At 40.6% G+C, this 22,343-nt stretch overlaps 2 protein-coding genes and 2 long non-coding RNA genes across 4 annotated transcripts in view; 3 read left to right on the top strand and 1 right to left on the bottom strand.

Moving 5' to 3' along the window:
* Nucleotides 1–8,093, top strand: LOC120723785 (UDP-N-acetylglucosamine transferase subunit ALG13 homolog). Its single transcript, XM_040015499.1, has 4 exons — nt 1–201; nt 2,248–2,410; nt 5,819–5,957; nt 6,057–8,093. The coding sequence occupies exons 1-4, from the start codon at nt 121–123 to the stop codon at nt 6,166–6,168; spliced, it is 495 nt and encodes a 164-aa protein (XP_039871433.1). The 5' UTR covers nt 1–120; the 3' UTR covers nt 6,169–8,093.
* LOC120723786 lies at nt 1,057–18,033 on the bottom strand. The gene is made up of 3 exons (XR_005693822.1): nt 17,925–18,033; nt 16,842–16,846; nt 1,057–1,069 (listed from the first exon to the last, which is right to left on the bottom strand). It is a non-coding gene; the product is annotated as an uncharacterized LOC120723786 (long non-coding RNA).
* The window catches only part of sesn4 (sestrin 4), a 12,343-nt gene continuing 6,494 nt past the window's right edge, over nt 16,495–22,343 (top strand). Inside the window, exon 1 of the mRNA XM_040015498.1 lies at nt 16,495–16,704. Within this exon, the coding sequence (XP_039871432.1) occupies nt 16,639–16,704 (66 nt within the window). The 5' untranslated portion in view covers nt 16,495–16,638. The remainder of the gene's footprint in view (nt 16,705–22,343) is intronic.
* On the top strand, nt 16,711–22,015 carry LOC120723787. Its single transcript, XR_005693823.1, has 2 exons — nt 16,711–19,346; nt 19,377–22,015. It is a non-coding gene; the product is annotated as an uncharacterized LOC120723787 (long non-coding RNA).

Genomic DNA, 22,343 nt, shown 5'->3' on the forward strand with positions numbered 1-22,343 from the left:
ACGCCATCGGCTCTGAAGCGGAAGTAGCTGTCAGGTCTGCGGGTGCACGACGAAGATGTGGATGAGATGAAAACTAAAGTGCGTAAATTTAGAAAACCCGGGCAATTTCGCTGAGCAGACATGAAGACGGTGTTTGTAACTGTCGGCACCACGAGCTTCGACGAGCTGATTGAGAGCATCACTTCCTCTGAGGCCACTCAGGTGAGGAAAGTTACCTGAGGAGTTATTGAAGATGTGAATAGTGTGCAATGAAACCACTGAAATCAGCAGGGCATAGGCCGTAGAGCTTTTAAAATCTATGAGCTCCCTATTATTTTTATGCAGGAATACTTTTATCTGTGACCGATATAAGTGGGCTAAATGTGCTCTGTTATTGTGCGGACAACCTCCCAGTTTTATGTTTTAAAACCAAGTGGAAGTTATCTCTGGCCATCTGTACATGTGTTCACCGGTCAATTTATTAGGTATACCTTGCAATGACTGGTTTGGACTCTCTTTTGTCTGCAAAACTGTCTTAAATCTTTATAACATTCACTTATAACATATAACAAGGTGCTGAAAACATTCCTCACATAGTTTTGTTCATATCAACATGCTGGCGTCACATAGCTGGTGCACATCCATGACGGGAATCTCCCATTCCAACATATTCCATAAGTGCTCCATTTGATTTAGATTTGGTGACTCGTTGTCTTGCTCAGGAAACCAGGCTGAGGATTATGTGAGCTTTTTAACACTGTGTTATATCCTGTTGAAAGCAAGTATCAGAAGATGGTACATTGTGGTCATAAAATGAAAGATATAGTCAGAAATAATACTCTTAGACTTTAAATGATAATCAGTTGGCACTGAGAATGCAAAGAAATATCAACAACACCATTACGCCAAAGGCAGCATGGAGCCGTGCTTTCATGATCCTACTGTTTGAATGTTCAAGCAGAAATCAAGACTAATCAGACCAGGCAACATTTTCCGGTCATCTGTTTTCCACGGTTGGGGAGCTCATGTGAATTTTAGTCACAGCTGCCTGTTCTTAGCTGACGGGAGTGGCACCCGGTGTGCTCTTCTGCTGCCCAGCTGTTATGTGTTCAAAGATGCTCATCTGCATACCTTGATTGTAACAAGTGGTTATTTAAGTTACTGATGCCTTCTTATGATCTTAAAGCAGCCTGGCTATTTTCCTCTAACCTCTGGCATCTACAAGGCATTTTTACCCAGATGTTCACCTAATATTTTCTGGGTTTTTTTTGTTTGTTTGTTTTTTAACCATTATCTTATGGTTTTGTAAGAATATCACAGTAGATCAGACGAGTTGCTCAAATACTGAGACTAACAACAAGGCCACTTTCAAGTCAGTTAAGTCCTTTTTCTGATGCTCAATTTGAACTTCAGCAGGTTGTCTTGACCATGTATTCAGGCACGGAAACATCGTCAACACCAGTTGCTACCATGTGATTGGTAGATTGGATATTTATCTAATGAGCAATTGAAAAGGTGTACCTAACAACATTTAAAATAACAGTATTAATAAGAGTAGAATTTCATTCATGTGTGCAAAATAAAATACTGAACAATAAATATTTCTCTTCACCAAAATGGTCTCAGTATGTGCTACAGTAACTTAAATGTCTCTTAGAGCCCTAAATTTGCATTTTGTTTGATTTCTTTTTTTAAAAATCTCCCTTCAGCACCACAGTAATCATTTTGTCTTACTAATTTTCTAACAATATTGAAGAAATATAACTATAACGTGACAAAATATGGAACAAGTGAAGCGCTGTTCTCGAGCTTGATGGAAAATTAGCTGCCATTAAACAGGATGAGCAAATATTTATCAATTAATCCTGAACTACAACATGTACCATTATGTAGATTAATTAATTATAGGAAAATCTGTATAATAATAATAATAATAATAATAACAAATCCAGTATTCACAGCTTTTAAGTTGTGTTAGAGGTTAAAACACTGCACTGTGGTGATATAATGACATACAGGACTGTCTGTGTGCAGACAAAAGGAAATATGAAACCAAACCTGTGACGCTCGCAGGTATCAAGTTATGAATAAGGTTCTCAGGAAACTAATTCAAAAAGGTGCCGCAGGTGGCTCACACCTGCACAATGTGTATATCATATGACTGAAAGATATTCCCTCTAAAATCTTTCTGAAGTCTAAAAATGTCAATAATGTGTAAATTATTGATGTGAATTTGTGCTGCTTTCATACTATTATTTTCTCCCTCAGGCTTTAAAGGCTCGTGGATATGAGCGTCTGGTGCTTCAGGTTGGAAGAGGTTCAGTTCTTCCAGCTGCTGACAGCTGTCCACACATCAGACTGGAGGCTTTTCGATTCAAAAACTCAATAGCAGAGGACATCAGTCAGGCCGATCTCGTCATCAGCCACGCAGGTAGGGCGATCAGGTGTCCTACACAGCTAATGCACTCCCGTCCCACACATGGTGACAGTTTATTTCATTTTTATTATCTCTAGTTGAAAATAAGAGTAAACAATTAGCTGGAAAAGAGATTTTTATATCTATGGATACATCTCTACAGAAACCCAAAGCGTCTGAAATTGGTTTAAATGGCTGTTGGAATTAAAAAGGTGAGATTCTTGCATAAAAGGAACCTCAGCTTCCATTTAAATTTATAAGAAACACATTCAAAAAACTTGCAGAGCCTCACTGTTGGTTGGTTGAGAGCTGCATGTAAATATCAATGCCCCCCGTGTCACAGCAGGAGTAAATGGAGGAAAGAAGATCTGCAAATCTTGAGCCTCACTCAAGCATTTCTTGAATGACTCACAGGATGAGCCAGTGTTGTGTCGACACATAACTATTGTTGCTAGCGGCCTGTCACAAAAACAGATAATTTGTTCTCATTTCTTTAGTTCTAATTGAAAACTTGACATACCTCGACATGGTGTGCACTGTGTCCTTAAAGTTTGAGTAAATGGCAAAGACCTGAGAGATGCACCTGGTCCATCTACTGTTCACTGAAGCCTCATTAGAAACGGTGTGGACGGGTGGCTGTTAGGAAGACATTTATAAGGAGGGGAAATGGAGAGAAAAGGCTGAGGTGGAACAAATTACTCAAGAACTGGACTGAAAATCAGTGGCAACAGCTTTTATGGAGTGATGAATCTAATTATGTATGCATATTTCATAAATCGCTTCATATATCATGGTTTTAAAAAAGAAGACAGTTTTTTTTTTTTGTTTTTGTTTTTGTTTTTATAAAAATATCACACCAACATATAAGTATGCAGCCAGGATCCTGCATGACTCCACTCCAGCCAAATGAAGGTTAATCCACCAACCATTGCAGCTCTGATATGGATGTGGGCCCCGTGTGTTTAATGAACACAAGGAAAGCATGTGATAATTTTTAAGTGTTAAAAGACCTTCCCGGAAAACATAAGTCAAAGCAAAAGAAATGTTTCATCAGTGTACAAACACAAGACTGATGATTAATGGTGCAGCCGTACGAGGGCCTCCGAGTGGAGTTGGAGTTACAAACAGGAGGATATTCATAACAAAGCAGTTTTCAGACAGAGCTAAACGCTTTTAAAATATGACTGAAGACCAGGCCTTTTGCCTCTAGAGGCACTTGAAGCTGCAAATGACTGTTTCCTTTACAAGTTACTACTGTGTATCTGTTGTGTAAATAGATCGGTCTGTAAAGTGTCAGAATGGCTGTAAAAGGCTGGTAGGGATGGGGATTGATAAGAAATTAGCGATTCAGATTCCATTGTCAATATCAGTTATTAGATTCCTTATTGATTCTCATTGGCTCAGTTTTGAGAGTCACCACCATTGCTAAGCAGCAATAAAGAAATTACTTTCATGCAAAGTCGTTACTCATAAAGTAATTATTACACATATTACACTTACTAACATTTCCAAGGAATTAGACGACTTGGAACTGGTTTTCTACAAGAACCAGTTCCCATCCCATCCCCACAGATGGGACACTTTTTTTTTTCTCATTTCCACATTTTTACTCCTGACCCAGTGTCTAAAACTGACAAACATCCCGAGCTTACTGTCACACAAAACAAGAGCAGAAAACTGCAGCTGGAGCCATCAGTGTTGACAAATGGTTGTCTGGTTTAAATATAGTAAATTCTTCTTTTAATCGGCTGAGTTTGCTCTTAGTCTTGAGCCACTGCTGTGTCTTTTTACTTGGTCCTGTTTTCCTCTCCCAGTAGACCCATTTACACAGAAGACATTTGACATGTCAGAGAAGGAAAAGCACAGGTGCAATTAATAACTCTCATGATGGCTGTTTTCCGTCTGGATGAGTCAGGTCTATGGTTTGTTAATGTACTGTTGGCTCTCTAGAGAGGCCTCCTGGGATATTTAATGGGCCGTTATTAATGTTATTTGTATTAATTATAAACAGGTGGTTAATTTAGAGAACTAAGAAGAAAATGTCAAATAAACTGTAGAGAAGACCGAAGTAAGGATTTAAAAATATGGTAATAATAAAAGTGCAGCTACAGTACAGTGTAAGAGTGACAAACAAAAACATTAAAGTGAACCTATTATGTTCATTTCCAGCTCCCTATTTTTCTACTTGGGCTCTATTAAAGTATATTTGTATGAGTCACAGTTAAAAATGACTCTCGTTTATCTTACTGTGCAACTCCTGAGTTTGTCCTCTGCCTGAAACGAGCTTTTTTTCTTTTTTCTTTTTAACCCTTTAAGCCATCTGTCTTCTGACTTGGGTGCCTGTCATAACCAGAAAGTTTAAACAGCGTGTAGGCGGGGCTTCAGTGCACGAGGTGGTCAAATTAGAGACATCTAATTTCAGTGATGTCTAAAAGCAAAAACAGGAGAAAAAACTGCCTTTTTGCTCTGATTGCGTTTTTAGACTCATAACATCAAGATAAACACATTGGAAAGATTTCTGAGGTCCTGTTGAGACATAATTTGTCTAGAAACTCTTAATATTCTTAGATTTTTGTCATTTACATAATAGCCACCTTCATTAATTCAGCCAACAATAAACAGGCCACAGCATGCTCATGTGATGGATTGCCAGTTGCAAGATTACAATGAAGTTGCTATAAAAAGTTCCAACAAAACGATTTTTTTTTTCTTTAACTTGGGTTCTAGTTACAAATAATCCTGGGAATACAAACAGTGCAGCTGCCCAATAAAGACAACTGCAGATCCACCAAATGTGCTGCAGCGGGTTTCATAAGCAGAATCGTCTTTCTGCTCTGTGTTGTTGAAGAAATGGCTCAAAGGCATGTTTTCCATAGCTGTGATGGTATTTTAGTATACAGTGGGTTTACCAACCAGGAGAGGGGGTTGGTAAAGTGAGCTACTGACAAGCATACTGTTTATATAGAAGCACAAGAGGATGGGAGAGGGCAACAATCAGTGGGGTGTATAGTTTGTATATAGTTGTAAAACATCAAGGGTCAGGTAGACAATGAGGGAGTGTTGTGACAGGATCATGACTAAGACATAAACGGGTAAAACAGAGGGGTGATCAGGAAGTCACACTCCAGGGAATAGAAAACTTCCTACATGGACAGTTTGCTACTGTTTACTACTCCGTAGTAGCGTCGACACAGTGAGACTGTCTTGACAATCTTCAACAGCATTGACCTGCACAGAGCTGATGAGAAGCGCAGGAAGTGAGATACAGGAATGCAGCAGAGAATCCAGTTAGGTTTCAGACCCTCTGCAGAGTAAAATCTCAGCGGAGAATGAAACAGATACTTATTAGCGGTGTGACGTCACACAGATACACACCCGGTGTATTCCCTGGGTAAGAATCTCAGTGTTGTTCTTCCTCCTCAGGGGCAGGAAGCTGTCTGGAGGCTCTCGGTGCAGGCAAATCTCTGCTGGTCGTAGTCAATGACAAACTGATGGACAACCACCAGCTGGAGTTGGCCAGACAGCTGCACATAGACTCCCACCTGTTGTACTGTACGTGCAGGTATGTGCTCCTACACAGAACCCACATGCAGCTGATTCATGTGAGAATTATCAGTCAGATTGAAGTAACAGCTGTTTGTCTCTGGATGAAATGTTTCAGCACCCTGACAGAAACTCTAAGGACCATGGACCTCTCAGTCCTGCAGCCCTTCCCGCCTGGACAGCCAAAGAAATTTGCAGACTTTATGGACAAAGCTCTCGGCATTAAGTGAAGCTCTATATCTGCGTGATGTCGTGTTATGTACCTGTACGATACACAGATGACACTATGATGTGTTATATTTTTGTATGCAATAATGATACACATCTAAAAACAACTCAATACAACCCTGCTGTATATTTTTAATTATTTTGTATGTTCTAGGTTTGTCTTCTAAAGACGTTTTATATGAATGCATCGAATTTTAAGGTGCTCATTTCAAATGTTTGGTGTCAAGGAAAAATTGAGGAAAGAGAAAAGAGTGAAGCTCTCTGACCTAGTTACATTTCTTTATTGTGTTGACATGTCCTATTTAGATGTCTCTGTGGAGCATCCAGGTGGATGCTGGGGCGGTGGATGGGTTAAAACTGCAAGCTGTGATGGAGGGTAATGACATATCAGAGGGAGAAATGGGGGAATCTGCAGCTTTAATAGACTGCCAGATTTTTTTGTGTGTGTGTGTGTGTGTGTGTGTGTGTGTGTGTGTGTGTGTGTGTGTGTGTGTGTGTGTGTGTGTGTGTGTGTGTGTGTGTGTGTGTGTGTGTGTGTGTGTGTGTGTGTGTGTGTGATGCAATCCAGCTTGGGGTGCCTGCCTGAACTAGCTCACAGGCTATGCTTCATTTGTAGCTATTCTTAGAACTGCTGTTAAATTTCTTGGGGGAAAAAGACTCACGTGCACTGGATATGATGAATGATTTCAAGTTAAGTGAGTGTCTTTCTCTGGAAAGAATAACAGACATACTGAGAAACAATTAAAATACATTTAAAAGGTGCTGGAAGCCTGTTTGAACTTTAGAAATGATTTGGACGTTACAGAAAGCCGAACGGGGTGAGGGTTGTAAATCATGTAGTGTTTGGTTCATTGCATCGTGTAGATTTTTCTGTAAATTTAAACATCTCTTAGACTGAGTGAAAATAATGTTTACAAGATTGCTTATTTATGAAGTAAACACGATCTGCAGTTTATCTGTTTTATTATGGTGTTTGTTAGTATTTATTGCCATGTTTGATTTATTTAAAGTCCACTGTGACTTTTTGAACGCATGTGTCATAGTCTTGAGAGACTGCTTGACTGAGGCCTAACTCTGGCTGCAGGCCTGTGATTGTGCATTTTTCCACCTCATTTATTTCTGTGTCCGCTGCCCTCCCACGACTCTGACTCGGAACAAGCTTTAGGACTTTGAAAGTCCACAAACTCCAGAACAACCTGAATAACTGTGCATGGATTTCTCAATGTAAATGATTTCTACTTCAAACAAAAGGCTGCTCTGGTTGTTCTCATGTTTGCCACAAGGGTGAGATGATGTTTAAATTTGTAGCCATGTGGGGGAATTGCTGCAGGGAGTTTTTGCAAAACAGTAGAGGAGAAGTGGTATTTTAAAATAGCTTAGCTTGGATAAGAGCCACCACCATCTGCTTCAGTGATCAGTCCAAGAGGTGCTTTAATAAATCATCTAGCATCAGAGAAGAGGTATACACTATATGTATCTTCGATGCTTTGAAATGAGAGGCTTTTGTTTTAATACATATTATATGTTTTCTGTTTTTGAGCCAGTGTAACACTTTAAATGCACTTTTATAGAGTCTGTGCATCAGAGGTGGAGTCAGTGGAGGACCACAAGCCTACCAAACATAGAACTGAAGCTATATCCAGTCTTTCTTTTTTCTTTCTTTCTCTTTTCTTTTTTTTTTTAAAAAGCTTTTTTTATTACATCCAGTTTCTGGTGCTTCTGCCAGTCCTGATTGCAGTCTGAGCTGGCCACCACCTCCAGCTCTTCCAGAGGGAACTGAGGCATTCCCAAGCCAGCAAAGAAATGCCATCTCTCCAGCTGTACCCTGCGGTCTCCTCCAGGAAGACGTTTTTTGGGGTTTTGTTTTTATTTGTTTTACAGAACCATTTCTCTATGCCCCGAAATATCTGATTTAACAAAAAAAAAGGAAAAAGTGCTGATTCATCTTTGAAAAAAACCTAACCTCAAGGTAAGCGGGGAGTGGGGAGTGGGGTGATGCTAATTTATTTAACTGTGCAGATCTTAAAGGGAGATTAGTCATATAAACCAGTTTTATAGCAAATAATCTGTAAAAACGGTCACTGTCGATGATCTTTTTAAAAAAGTACACTGTTTACATTATGTGTTAAGAGATAGTGATCCCCTTCCTGCTCTCTACACACTGCGAATCATGTACAGATTATTACCACACTCCTCAGTATGTGAGCAGAAAATACAGATCACTTGGTAGGTAGGTAAACTCTGAAAACTAGCATAAAGTTAAATGCATTGCTTAACATAAAGTAGGACCCATTTATAGTGTAATTAGCCTATGAGCTGGTTAACAATTAAAAATAAATAAATAAACAAAAAAGCAAACTTAAATATGTGAGTCTTCATGGTGTGGTTCTACATGGCAGCCAAGTCTGCAGAAGCAAATATGAGTGAAAATATCACAATTTAGACGATTTGGCCTTCAGTGAATTGCTACACAGGGAAGAAAGGTTACATCAGTTTCTGTGCTGCGTCACTGCAAGTAATGACCATCCCTACAAGGGTGATCTGGCTCCTGTATTTCACACAATAGAGTAAAAGTGTGAATACTGGTCATGCACTGCTGAGTCTTCATTTCTTCATCGAGACAATGGTTTGCTAAACAGGAAATGATTGGTGAGAGGCAGCACGTCGCAGATTTGGCTCTTCAGCCTCTTGACAGTGTTTAAAGTCACAACAGGAAGTATTTCAGTCCACTGTGACCACAGACGCTGGAGAGCAACAACTGATAAGCTGCTAATGTTTCACCAAGTCGCATATTAAACCTGTTCATGTCCGAATGATTGTCATTTATTGTTAACTTCCCATATTTCCACAAGTATAGATGGCTTTTAAATCAGTTTCAGTTTCAGATTTTTGTATAGGAGGAGTGAACCCGAACACGGCAGATTTTCTTCTCAGGAAAGTCCCTGGTCGTTGTTTCTAGACGAATTTCAGTGGAAGCGCAGGACTTGCTCTGAAAGGAACTCGGGTTATAGTGCAGCTTTTTTTTTTTCACCAATCAAGTGTGTCACAGCTGCTTCTGAGGAAGGTGCTAAAGGAAGTATATTCATAGAATCGAATTCTATAAACCAGGTGGCTCTTATATCCTCATCAGCTTAATTAAATAAATAATTGCTTTGATATGACAAATGAAAAGAAATATAAATGATGGGATGACACCACATAATGACACAGCGAACTTCATATAGGCAAGTACTCAAAACACATTAGTGACAGGCTATATTTGGTGTTACAACCCGAAATCAGATCTAACTGAATAGAAGCCACAAGGCACAACATGCAATCTGAGTTATTACTTGAATTTAAAGCTGCTTTCCATACATAGATACACTTATGCCAAATTCATTAGGTACACCTTAAACCTCTTATTAATGCAGATTTCTAATGATCCAATCACAGGGAAGCTTCTTGGTCCGTTTAGTCATGTAGACATGATCAAGACAACCTGCTGAAGTTCAAACTATCAGAATGAGAAAGAAAGGTGATATAGGGGACTTTGAATGTGGCATGCTTGTTGGTGAGCGTAAGGGTGTTCTGAGTATTTCACAGACTGCTGCTCTGCTAGGATTATTTCTCACACAGCCATCTGTAGGGTTTACCAAGAATGGTCTGAAAAGAGAAAATATCCAGTGGATGGCAGTTCTCTGGGTGAAAATGCCTTGCTGATGCCAGAGGTCAGAGAAGAGTGGTCACATTGCTTCAAGATCATAAGAATGCAAATGCACAAGAAAGCTCTGAATGTATTTCAAACCTTGAAGCAGATGGACCACAGCAGCAGAAGACCACACTGGGTACTGGCCAGTAGAAGATCCTGCTGTGGTTTTTAGATGATGGGGTCAAAATTTGTTGTAAATGACACAAAAAAATGGATTCCTCCTTCCTCATATTAGCAACTCAGGCTAGTGGTGATGTTATAATGGCGTCGGAGATATTTTTTGGCACTATTTGGGCTCTGAGTACCGACTGAGCATCGTCTAAATCCCACAGCCTTCTTGAATATCATTTCTTTATGATCACAGTGTGCCCATCTTCTGATGGCTGCTTCCTGGAGGATAACGCACCATATCAGAAAGCTCAAATTTTCTCAAACGGGCTTCTGGAAAGTGACAATTCAAGAATGTGACAATTTCACTCAAATGGCCTTCACAGTCCCATCACGGATGTACAGCTGAAACGACTTTGTGATGCTATTGTGTCAATATGGCCCAACATCGCTCAGGAATGTCTCCAGCTCCTTGTTGAATCTGTGCAATGAAGAATTTAAGCCAGTTCTGAATGCAAAAGGATGTCCAACCCAGTTCTAGGAAGATGTACCTAACAGAGTGGCCAGTATGTACACTTGGGCTCTTCTGTATTTTAATTTCCCCGTCAAATGTTATTTAAATCTATTACTATTCTTAACCTTCAAGTCACTGATACCACACACATATATTTAGAAGTACCTGGCTAACAGTTTTTGATTGAATCATGGGTAACAGGCTCACAGCACCAAAAGGTACTCCTGCCAGTGCCTCAAGGCAGATACTTTATGGCCCAAGTGATGATGAAAACAGCTCAGGTTAACTTCTTTCTCTTTTTTAAGCAATTGAAACCTATAATTAATTATACTGGGGCATTTTAGAATATCTGTCATAGATACAATAAACAGTGTAGGCATGATAAACACAAATAGAGCCATATAATGTGGGTCATTATGAACCCACTGGGTCATTTCACTCATCGAATAGCTTCATTATGTGAGGGTTAATGTCTGACTGAAAAACCTCCTCAGTCTAAACGACCTCTCAGGCGTTTTACTTTTTTTCTTTCTTTATTTAATTCAGCTCCAGTTTGGACTGCTTCTGTCTGGCACACAATTAGATTCACATGATGTTTGTGCAAACTGCGGGTTAATCTAATAGAGATGAACTGACTAAAGTTAGTAAAGCTGTTGTGTGGTAATGTTTGATGAGTCATGGCTGTGGCAACAATGCCTTCATGTTGCTTAATGGCCCTGTATACTCCCCCACACTCTCTTAAAACTGGCATGCCAGGAATTCCAGTTTTCAGATTTAAAGAAAATCTAGTTATTCAGCAAATTTGTTTTACAAACACATCAACTCATAGCAAGGAAATATGTGGTTATAAGCAATCTTTTGCATATTTATATGGTTTCTTTTCTTGTGTTTTGTGCACTCTTTTATATGTTTACAAGTTGGAAATTGGGAAATATTACTTTAATGTTACTAAATTCTTAATAGAAATGAAGTGCTTGTAATGTTAGTGAAAGTTATGACTCCTGCACGCAGAAAGCAACTGGATTTGAAGTATAGCAGTAAGCTCTCTGATACACAAATGGCTCATTCTGAGTGGACTGAATACATCCATACAAAAAGTAACAGCTGGGTCAACGCTGAGGGTCAGTCAAACAGCTCTGAATGCAGTGGTCAGTTGTGGATATCACATGGCAAGAGGAACTTGAATCAGTGCTGGTTGTGTGCTACATCAGATCATTCCTTTTAACTGATTCACTGTGTGACAGCGAGATGATTGAGATTTTACCGTCTCCTCTGCAAAGTTTTGCGTGACTTACAGACTTGTTGGAGATAAGCCACATTTTATGAAGCTCAGCTGTTTAATCGGATGTGTGGTTTTATTTCAACTTCCCCTTGTGGCTTTGAAAAGTCAGTAATTGATCCATCCGTCTTAGTTGCACTGGCTCTGTTGCTTCAGCTTTAGTGGAATTATCCAGTTTGGTAATGTTGCCATACCAGTTGGTTAATGGCTGGACACAGTACACTGTGGAATATTACGTGTCTGTGTAGCTGCTAAGCATCTTGTGCCAGTATTCCTACCACATCCTTCCATGAAGATTTTACACAAGATTTTTGAATTATGTAAAATGAGTGCGTTAGCTGTAATGGTGTTGCTACGATCAAATTTTGAAATTTGATTGTTTCATTTAATTGTGTTGCTGTGCCAATGCAGCCATAGGGGGAAATTACAGGGGTAAAAGGGAGATTCCCTTTTTCTGGAAAAAGGTCCCCCTCAGTGGAACTCTGTGAATACAACTATTTATCAAAAACAATCAAGTTAAAGTTTTCGAAACTGGTAGTTCAGTCCACTGCCATCATTTGTGTGAGACACTGTTCTTTATTACCATTCGAAATAATAAAGCATTTTTAGAGATGGAGAAGCATAAAGGACGGATGAGGCCACTGTGACAGCACCCATCGGTCCTGGTAGAGGGCCGATATGGTTGTGTGTTGGTTCGATGATGGGCTTTGCAAACTGTTGTCTCCCCTGCTGTAGCTGTTTACTCCCTCCAGGGTTCAGGGCCAAAAATGTGTGATCCGTGGGCTTCTCTTTGTTTGTGTTTGTGTTTTTGTTGTTGTTGGTCATTTTGCTTAGCTGCTGCCCTGGAGAAGTGAAACTAAGTGTTAGAAATAATGAAACCTGCCCCCTGGGCCACACTGCCTGTGCTTTTCATTCTGCCCAACGCACAGCATTACCACTGTCAGGCTATGCACAGCAGTTTTTTGGGACTACACGCAAGGACATCTGCATAGGTTGCATGCCTGAAATCTTTCAGTATGTATGGCTAGAGACATGAAATCCTCTTTATGAAGGCTCAAGCTGAGCAATTATGCTGTCGGCATCGTGGAGATTTGAGACCAGATGTGACGAAGCAGGGGTGGATTTGACTGTAACTGACAAACCTTTAGTCTGTGAGCATGTTCTGAATAATCCTCCTTTTTAATAATGATCATAATTTACAACATTAAATTCACAATTTATTCAGTGTGACGTGAAGCAACAGAGCCCATAAAGATGTGGGGCAGTTAAAACAGACAAACAGCCAAAAATCTTTTTGGATCCACAGAAGTCGCCCTTGCAGATGTCAGGCATTTCACCCTGAAACCCTGAAGCTACGTCCATCTTTTATATTGCCTATGTCTAACCAGAATGCATTAAGTCACAGTTAAATCTTCTGCTTTATTGTAGCAGCTTATTGTTACAAGACAGCAATGTCTCCTCATGCAGCATCTCCTGAGGTCTATCCAGGATTACTCAATGAATTATCAGATGATTTAGTAGGGTATTTTTTCCCCTGATATAATCTCCTGATTTCATATACACCCCCACATACACTGATTCTTTCTCCCCCTATTTAAATCCTGTAAATCCCCGTGGTTAGCTTGAGGTTGAGGTTGGAGCTCTGCACAAGCTAGTCAGCCTCTTTCCCTAAACCAAAACTAGGAGCCTCATTTCTTTATGGAAGTATAAATCACACGTGGTCTAAAATAACATTGTATATTGTGCCATTAACTGAGAAGACTGATTATCAGACATGATGATCAGTCCTTGTGATTAGTCACAAGGAAAATTACTGGTGTCTCTAAAGGAGGAATGGTGAGAAAACCAGAAAACCTGTGTTGAAAACTTGGATGGAGTGTTTTTTTCGCAGTCTTTTAGCAGCCTTTGCAGTCTTAATGAAAATGCCTGTTAATGTCAGTAAACAGGAAATCAAGAGCAAGGCATGAACAGCCCCTGCTTGAAAAACAAAACAAAACATGAGGCCAGGGTGTCTTTATATCTCTGCATATACAATGCAGGCCTAAAATCAACTCACCTCCTAATCTCTAACCTGAAAGCAGACTAACTGAATAACTTTCACATGCAAAAGCTGGAAATGCTCCTTTTTTAAACTCCAGGTATCAGATTAATATCATATCAGATTTATATCAAAACTACCAAGACAAGGGTGTATTTATAGCCGATGCCTTAGAGCAAACTACAACTAACTACATTGTGGGTGTCATGCTAAGAGCTTCTTTTGTCTAACAATAAATATATAAGAGAAGAACTGATGATAAATTAGATGACAGAGGACTTTTCCCAAACATAGGAACCTGTGGTAGACTACTACACGGACAACAACTACATCAATTAACCTGACCTAAACATACCTACTACACAGACTTGGGATTATTTTGTATGTTTGTTAACTTCTGCTTTAAAATCAGTGTAGTTTCAGTTTCCTGGATGACATTGCTCATTTATTTTCACTTTTGTTGTTAAAAAAAATGTTTTATTTCACCTTAGTTCATTTCAAAGGTTCACACTATAGATTCGATAGTCCTCCCCCCCAAACTACCGTCTACTGTTAATTTGATTTGAATTTACTAAAATGTTTTTTTTTGCTTGTTTTCTCACAGTTGCTTGAGTTTTTAGTTCAAATTTAGTTAACCATCATAACCTCAGCCAGTGTGGGCAGGGGCTGTCTACACCAAGCAAAATGTCAAAAGTGGGAACCTGCCTACCCACAGTCATTTTCAGTGATATACCAAGAAGTGCTGTTACAGTACAAAATACTGTTTTAAAGGTGAAGATTTATTAATAAGACTGTAAATGTGTCTTTTGTGGGCTGGAAAATAAAAGTATTTTTCATCTGTTTTTCTACCATAAACACACTATTTTGAACAGGTATAGCTACCTTTATAAACAATGCCAAGATAAAAAAAATATATTTTACTTTACCCAAAATAAGTTGAAAAGAACCTATCCTGACCTTCTTGCTGTACCAACATTCACAGCAGGAAGGTCCTGGGTTTAAAACCACTGGGCAGGTAGGGACTTTTTCCCTGTGACTGGGTTCCCTCTGGATACTCCAGCTTCCTCCCAGTCCTAAGACATGCATGGGGTTAGGTTAATTGGTGATGCTGAAGTGGCTGTAGGTGTGAATGGTAGTGTGTTAGCCATGTGATGGGCTGGTGTACCCTGCCTCACACACCATGACAGCTGTGGTATGTTCAAACCCCACCATGACCCTGAAATGGATAAACAGCTAAGAAAGAAAAGTAATGACTTTTGTAAAATTCCACAATCAGGAACCACGTACAGGCTTTGTTGATGGGTCTAAACAATATAGCACCTCCTAATATAACGTAAAAATAAGACATAAAGCCATTCTCCTTATTGAATCTTTTTCTTCTTCTTGCGACTGCTCTACTTCTGTCACAAATCATGCCTGACACTCTTCTCTACCCTCTCTGCACTCTCAACTTCACCTCTCTTGTGCCCCATCTGTTGCTTTGGATGGTTGACTCCAGGTATTTAAACTCGTCCGCCTTCACTACCTCTGCTCTTTCTAGCTTCAGTGTTAAACCTGCCTCCCTCTCATACACACGTGTCATTTCTTGCTTCTACTGAGTTTCATTCCTCTTCTATCCAGAGCGTACCTCTTCCACCTCTTCTCTACTCTCACTACAGATCACGAAGTCATCTGCAGACATCAGAGTCCACAGAGACTCCATTCTGGCCTCATTTGTCCACCATCACTGCAAACAATTAGGGCCTCAATGGTGATCCATGATGTAATCCCACCCTCACCTTGAAGCCATCTGTCACTCCAGCTGCACACCTCACCACTGTCTTGCTGTCGTTATACATACCCTGCACCACCCTCACGTGCTTCTCTGCCCCTCCACTCTTGGTATTGATCATACCCTTTCTCTAGACCCACAAAGACACAGTCCAGCTCCTGAGCTCCTCTACACTTCTCCATCAAAAATCTCAAAACAAACATCACATCTGTATGTGCCCTCTTGGCATCGCTAATCCCAGTGTCTCTTTTCTAAACCTAACTTTAACACCTTTCCCCACAGCTTCATGGCTTAAGTGTTGCTACAACTCTGCACATCACCCTTGTTCTTTAAAAATTGGCACCAGCACACTTCTCCTTTCCTCATTCTTCAAGATTGCGTTAACAAATCTGGTTAAAAAGTCCCTCTCCCCTAGACATCTCCACACTTCTACAGGCATTCAGTTGCATTTCTACTCTTCATCATCTTCATAGCTACCTTCACTTCCTCCTCACTAATCCTCTGAAATGGATAAGCAGTTAAGACAAAGAATTAAGATGCATCTAATTTCCACCCTGGCATTATTACATATAATCGTGTTTAGTATAGTGTTTTGTTTGTTCTCTTGTTTGCTTTTTCTTCTCCTTGTTTGTCTCTTTTTCTTTCATCTGTGGACTTTTTTGCAGTTCTGTTTATGATGTTGATGAAAATAAAGTTGGGGGAGGGGAACCTGTGCGTTCTTGAAGTCTTTAGTGGCAGCTAAAATAACACGCAGTGCTCCTTCCTAGTAACTTTCCCGTCCCAGGGTAAGTTAGTAGTCCAGCCCCGCGGTCTGCCCGGCCTGTTTTCGCCTCTCTCTGCTCGGTTGTTTGCAGATGTTCATTAGCATTTGGAGCTCCGCCCCCCTGCGCTCTGATTGGACGCACTGTTACTGGAGCTGTCAGCTCAGCTGCAGGAAGGTTTTCGTCTCAGTCCGGTCTGCAGCTACAGACTGACTGAAGCCAGCAGCGGCTCTCTGCCTTTGTTAGCTAGCTGGTAAAGCACCAAGAAAGGACGTAGCCGCATCCATGAAATAGCACACTTTTTTGGAAAATGATCTTCTGTACGAATAAAATGGAGTACCCCCTGAGAACCCAGTGCCAGCGAGTCCAGAAACAGGTAGGTTATAAGGTTAGCTGAATTTCGACAGAGAAGGGGGAGGGGGGTAAGTTAGTTTTAGGACAATTGAAGCTAATAGCGGCTAACTCAGTAGCGTTCATTCATTTGCCTAAGGGATCATTTATATCAAAGAAAACATCTCCTTTTTTTGGCAGCTCTTGAATTCACTCTCAATGCCTTTTAAAGCTTAAAACGAGGTGATAGACGACGGCTAGCTTGCATTTAACTGTTTTTCAAAGTTTTTAACGAACGGTTGGCTAACATTAGCGACCAAAAAAAAAGGAAAGGGGAAAAAAACAGTCGCAGCAAACTTACGTTGTAGCTCGCTAACGCTTAACAGTTCACAAAGAAAACTAGTTTGACTTAGATGACATTTTGACGGCGGAGAAGTGGGGTTTTAGTGGTTGAATATGGGGGTTAGGACCGCACTGAGCTCGGTTTCCATCTCCAGCCGTTAAAGCGTCACGTAAAGCTCGCAGCGCTTTCTCGCTGTTTTAACGCTTAATTTTGACCGATAAAAACTACAAATTTACCTGTTTCTCTTTTTGGGTTTTTTTCTGTAAATAAAACCAGGCCCGAACACATTACCCTAACCGCACAAACTGCGAGATGACGGCTCTGCCTTTGTTCTGCCACAGGAGGGAGAAGATTTAAACGCTTCCTTTTAATATTTGTGTTAAATTTGGCTTCGCTTTTGCGGATTATTAATGTGTCCGTGCACTAAGAGCCCGATAAGACGGTGCAGTGTGAGGAGAAAGCTGCAGGTGACGATGACATCATCTGAAGGTTTGGGGAGAGAAGTGGCTGTGAAGTAATGCAGCACCATATATTTACTCCTAAATAACACACAAGCACGGGTTTTGCAGGACACATTCAGCGTGTAGACATACCTAATCCTCAAGGATTGACGGGCATTGTGCGGGTTTTGTCGCTTGCGGTGCCTCTAAATGTTGGCAACTTTTTTTTTTTTTTTATTGTGCTGTTTTTTGCTGGCTTCAACTGGACTGCCAATCAAAGTTGTTTTTCTCCTCTGCCGGTGTTTTTCCACTTCACAACAAAAGGGGGGCGCTGTCCCAAGTTGTAGCCCGAAAGAGACGTATTTGCTGCAGATTAGAGGTCCAGAAATGGAACAAAACAAGCAGGAATGTGAGCAGCTACTTTGTGTTTAAAGACTAATATGCGCTGCTTTTTTTTTTTTTTCTTTTTTACTGCTGCTATACTTTTACATAAATTTGCTGCAACTGGAGACAAACGATAAGCAACATATACTGGCCGTGCATTTGCCTTTTGATTTGATAACCTTAAACCCTTTTCTTGTTTGTGAGACCTAATTATCAGGGAAAGTCTTTTCTACCCCTACAGTGTCCTTGCTCTACCTGCATGCCATGTTTTCTGACAGGTCCCATCGTTCATGTGCAGTATGTATGCTCGCCTTTGTCCCCCCCCCCCCCCCCAATCATCCTGCAGCACAGTGTTTTGTTTATCTTGGTTGTGTTGTATGTGAAGCTCCAGCTTCTTTCCCTTCCTTCTCCTTTTCCAATCTTGGCTGCAGCTGGTTTGTTTTGCACTACTCCCCAAGTTCAGGTTGCAAGAGCAACACCTCCCCACCCCCCCAAGCTGCTTCTTCTGGTGATAAAGGTGGGCGCATGATGAGGTTGAACCCCTTCCAGACTCAGTAAGGAATGCAGATTGAATGTCCTTCTCCTATATCTGCAGCAGCCCCCTCCTGCAGCCCACCACGCACCAACACACTGAAGCGGCTGCTGGTGTAATTTTCCTCTCTTCTTTGTGTGTCATCTTAGTCCAGCGCTCTCCTTCCTAGCCTTGCTTGTTTGTCAGCCAGCTATCAAAGCCTGTCTTTGTCTCCCTTTACCTTTCCTCCTCTCGGTGACGTCATCCCTGTTTTTCATTTCATCCGTAGTCCTCTCTGATCAATACACAAATTATCTGTCCTCTCCCGTGTTGAGGAAAAAGGAGATTTCTTTTGAATGTCAAATGATCTGCACCTGTGAATCTTTTTCTTTCACAGCAGGCCCTACTGTGGGTTGTTTATGTTAATATTTTGCAGGCAAGCCACAAGTTTGACTGCATCTTGTGATTTGAATACAGCAACGCTCTAATGTCACCCCCTCAGGCCTGTTTTTGACTACAAAAAATTGCTTTGTTTCTGCGTGTACTGTAAGCTGAATTGATAGGCTTCCGAGTGTACATGTGAAACCACAATATGCTTTGTAATAGCATACACAGTTGCAGACATGATGCTGCTTTATATGACCACCCACCCTTACTTGCCCTTTTTTCTCTCTCTTCTTTCAGTGCAATTTTTTTTTTTTTTTTTTTTTTTTTTTTGTTCATGTGGGTGGCCAGTAAGGAGTGTATCGCCTCGTCAAAGCTATGTGCAGCTTCTCTGGGTTGTTATCAGGCAATAACAATAAAGCTGGGTATTGGGACAATAATACATCTGCCTAAAGCTTTTCCCACAGCGCATATAAATCAGAAAATGTTGATTAGTTTGGATAAAGATAGATCACTTTCAAGACAGAGCTAGGACATGAAAAAATAGCAAAATTTAGGATTTTTGAAATGAAATGTATTGATGAGCATAGTGTAAACTCTTTGTTTTCTATTTGATTTCTGCTTCTGTGTCCTCAACAGACACCATAAACCTGTAGGATGTGTCATTTCCTGCTTTCTGAATGCCTTCACATCCACTGTAGTTCCTGTTTCAGTTTGACTTATTACCTTGTATTTGTCCAGACATGTTTGAAAATTTGCAAAATACCAATTTCCTCTTTGATTATGTGATGGCAAATCCCATCTCCTCAGTCTCTAAAAGAGTAGGTTTGTTGCTTATTTTACTTCAGATTTGAAAATTAACAGAATATGACAATTAGAGGGTTGCTTTTTCTGATTTCTGTGTGTTTCTATGAGTGTTGTCAGTATTTTTCTGTGTGATGACGAATGCAGGGTGTTTGCTACAATTTGACAATACTGCTTAGCACTGTGGGTTTTTAGTTCTTTGCACAAGTCCTTAATTTTGGCTTTGACTTCTCTAACGGTAACCTTTTTAGCTGAAGTAATCACACCGAGAAAAGATGCATCAGCAGGGTGAGTGTCAGTGCCATTTTCAGGGTTAGTTTCCCATTTTGCCGAGGGTTTGTCATAATGTTGATGGGATTGTAGACTGGTGTTTAACTGTTAACCATACCCATCTCTGATTTGAAATACTTTCCCTTTTATATATGTTTACAGTTGCTTATTTTTCTCATGGGAGTATTTAAAATATAAAATCACACCCAAGCATAGACAGGTGGAGATACACAAACATGGAGATAGCTTCAGGCTCTAAAACGAGAAGCCAGTGCATTCTTTCTCACAGCTGACAGTGTTGTAAAAAGATTAACGATCCTATAGAAATGGTTTGGAAAACAGCCCTTGGACCCTCTAAATCATTAGAGCTGTTTTATAAATTTTGGTCATTTTAAGTGTTAAAAGGATAATCCAGGATATGTTCTGTACTGGTTGACAAGTTGTGATTGAGAAATTGTGAGGTTTGCTGCCACAGTCAGTCTCCTGCTCATATAATCTGGTTTTAAAACACCAAACAATCGGCTGCCTTACATTCCTATTTTATACTGTCTGTGGTGTGGCTGAGCTTGCTGAGCCTCGTGCACAGTCTGAGGGGTCAGAACAAGATTTTGTTTTTGGGGTTTTTTGTAATATACTGAAAAACTTCCAAATGGCAGCAGCCACAGCTCCTTTCTTGGTGGCAAGTTATTTTGTAGCCTCTGTGCTCTCCTCCATCATAATCCTAACCCATCCTGAGCCCTTTCCAGCTTGTTCCTGATGAAATGGTGTCTCACTTTCTTATATCTGATTTATGTAATATGAACTGTGAGGGAGAAGGGTATACACTTGAGGCAGGATTCCTCTTTCATCGCAGGTACTAGTGCATAATAATAATATAAAACAGTAATTTTAGCAACTTGAGTGTCCCCAGTGGGTACTTTATCTGTTCACTGAGTTGGCAATATTTCAAAAAATCACAGCAGTACATCTTTTATATTGTCCAGCAAAATTACTTGGAAAATAATTAGTCCTATAAAGAAGTTTTCTGTGCTTGCACATCTTGGTCATTGTTTTTTGTATTTGCCTAAAAGTATGATCGATCTATGTTGGAGTCCATTTCATGCCGGAATGAAAAGACTAGGAAAAAAAACAGGCGCAGATCTCCTTACATGTTAATTATTTGACTGGTGTGTTTTCTTCACGGTGCAGGCCCCATCGAGCCAGTTAGTGCTTTGATGGAGCTGTAACCTAGATTCTGCAGCTCAGCATACTAATCAGACCTACTCTTGTGAATGTGCTCTTGTCAGGTTTTGATTGGCAGGCACCTGTGCACTCTACATTCCCATTCAAACCATTTCTCATGTATGATGACAGATAAATGAGGGTCAGGGTTTGCATCTAAGCTTGCGTTATTCACTGCCAGCTCATTTTATTCCCTTGCATTCTCCTTAGAGTTAAAATAACTCGTAGTTTATACAAATAAGTCAGTCTCAGTGTGACGTTTGTTAAATCTGTGCTGTCTTGACATGTTTTTTAAGATCTGAGCATGGAGTCTATAATAGGTCAAGAGGTGGAGCCTCCTTCAGGATCAGGAGGAAACCCTGGTCGACTGCAGGGAGAAGTGAAATACCACATGGAGCTGAATACCAAAGATCTGTACAAGGCTAAAATTAAGCAGCGAGTCCTTCTAGTCGCCATTTGCTACGACTATCTGTGACATAAGCTGAGGCGTCTGTGATTTGACAGGACAGTAGTAATCCTTGACAGACGTTCAGCTGTTAAAGGGAGAAGTCTTTGCCAAACTGGAGTGAAACATTTGGCTTTGATGAGTGCCGTCCACACTCGGGTTTCACATACAGTGGAGCTGATTCCTGCTCATGGCTGAGTTCCCAAACACCTTTTTCTAGAACCGATTGTAAGATGGTGACAGAGGCTGTGCCCATGAGGGCGATCCAGCTCCCCTCTCCGCATGGGTCTGTTTCTCTTGGCCTCTGGCTCCTGAGCCCAGTCGCTCCCTTGTTTGTCTGTTAGGGCTTATGAATTTCTTTGCTGCTGCTGCTGCTCATGAGCTTCCCTCTTCAAGGCCTCTTAAGCTCAACTTTCACATTAGTTGCTTCGTCTGTGCTTCCTCCCAGCATGTAAATCCCCTTTTCTAAGGAAAACATGGGTGTTTTTTTTCCCCCTGTAGTTTTAGCAGGCTGCTGTCCATTTTCATTTCACAGAAGTAGAAGTACCTTTGGAAGAAAAAAAAAAAATCCACAGTGCTGCTTCTGTGTTTGATAATAATGAAGTGGTGTTGAACTAGGAAGCATCTGGCCCTGCTGCAGCCAACCTGCCATGGTGTCTGTTTGTCTGACGAGCTCTCAGCTGAGCTACTGTTGTTTGCTTGTTTTATTTGGAGAAGGAATAATGCAAGGAATGCGCTCACTTGCCAGTGGCGCCTGTATCACTGCTGTTTTCCCAAGGCTGTTTTTCTTTCAGCTGATTTATGGGGGATAAAACAAGTTCGGTCCATGTCACGGACACAGAAGTCTAGCCTGTTTTTTCCTACAGATCTAATGATTACTCCA

The sequence above is a fragment of the Simochromis diagramma genome, unplaced genomic scaffold (assembly GCF_900408965.1).
Source record: "Simochromis diagramma unplaced genomic scaffold, fSimDia1.1 OVJJ01000685.1, whole genome shotgun sequence".
Classification (NCBI taxonomy): Eukaryota; Metazoa; Chordata; class Actinopteri; order Cichliformes; family Cichlidae; genus Simochromis; species Simochromis diagramma.

Excerpts from the sequence above, each read along its gene's own strand:
- LOC120723785 (XM_040015499.1), top strand. The coding sequence starts at position 121 with ATGAAGACGGTGTTTGTAACTGTCGGCACCACGAGCTTCGACGAGCTG. Across the intron at positions 2,411-5,818 it reads TCTCGTCATCAGCCACGCAG|GGGCAGGAAGCTGTCTGGAG; the intron begins GTAGGGCGATCA and ends CTTCCTCCTCAG. Across the intron at positions 5,958-6,056 it reads CTGTTGTACTGTACGTGCAG|CACCCTGACAGAAACTCTAA; the intron begins GTATGTGCTCCT and ends GAAATGTTTCAG.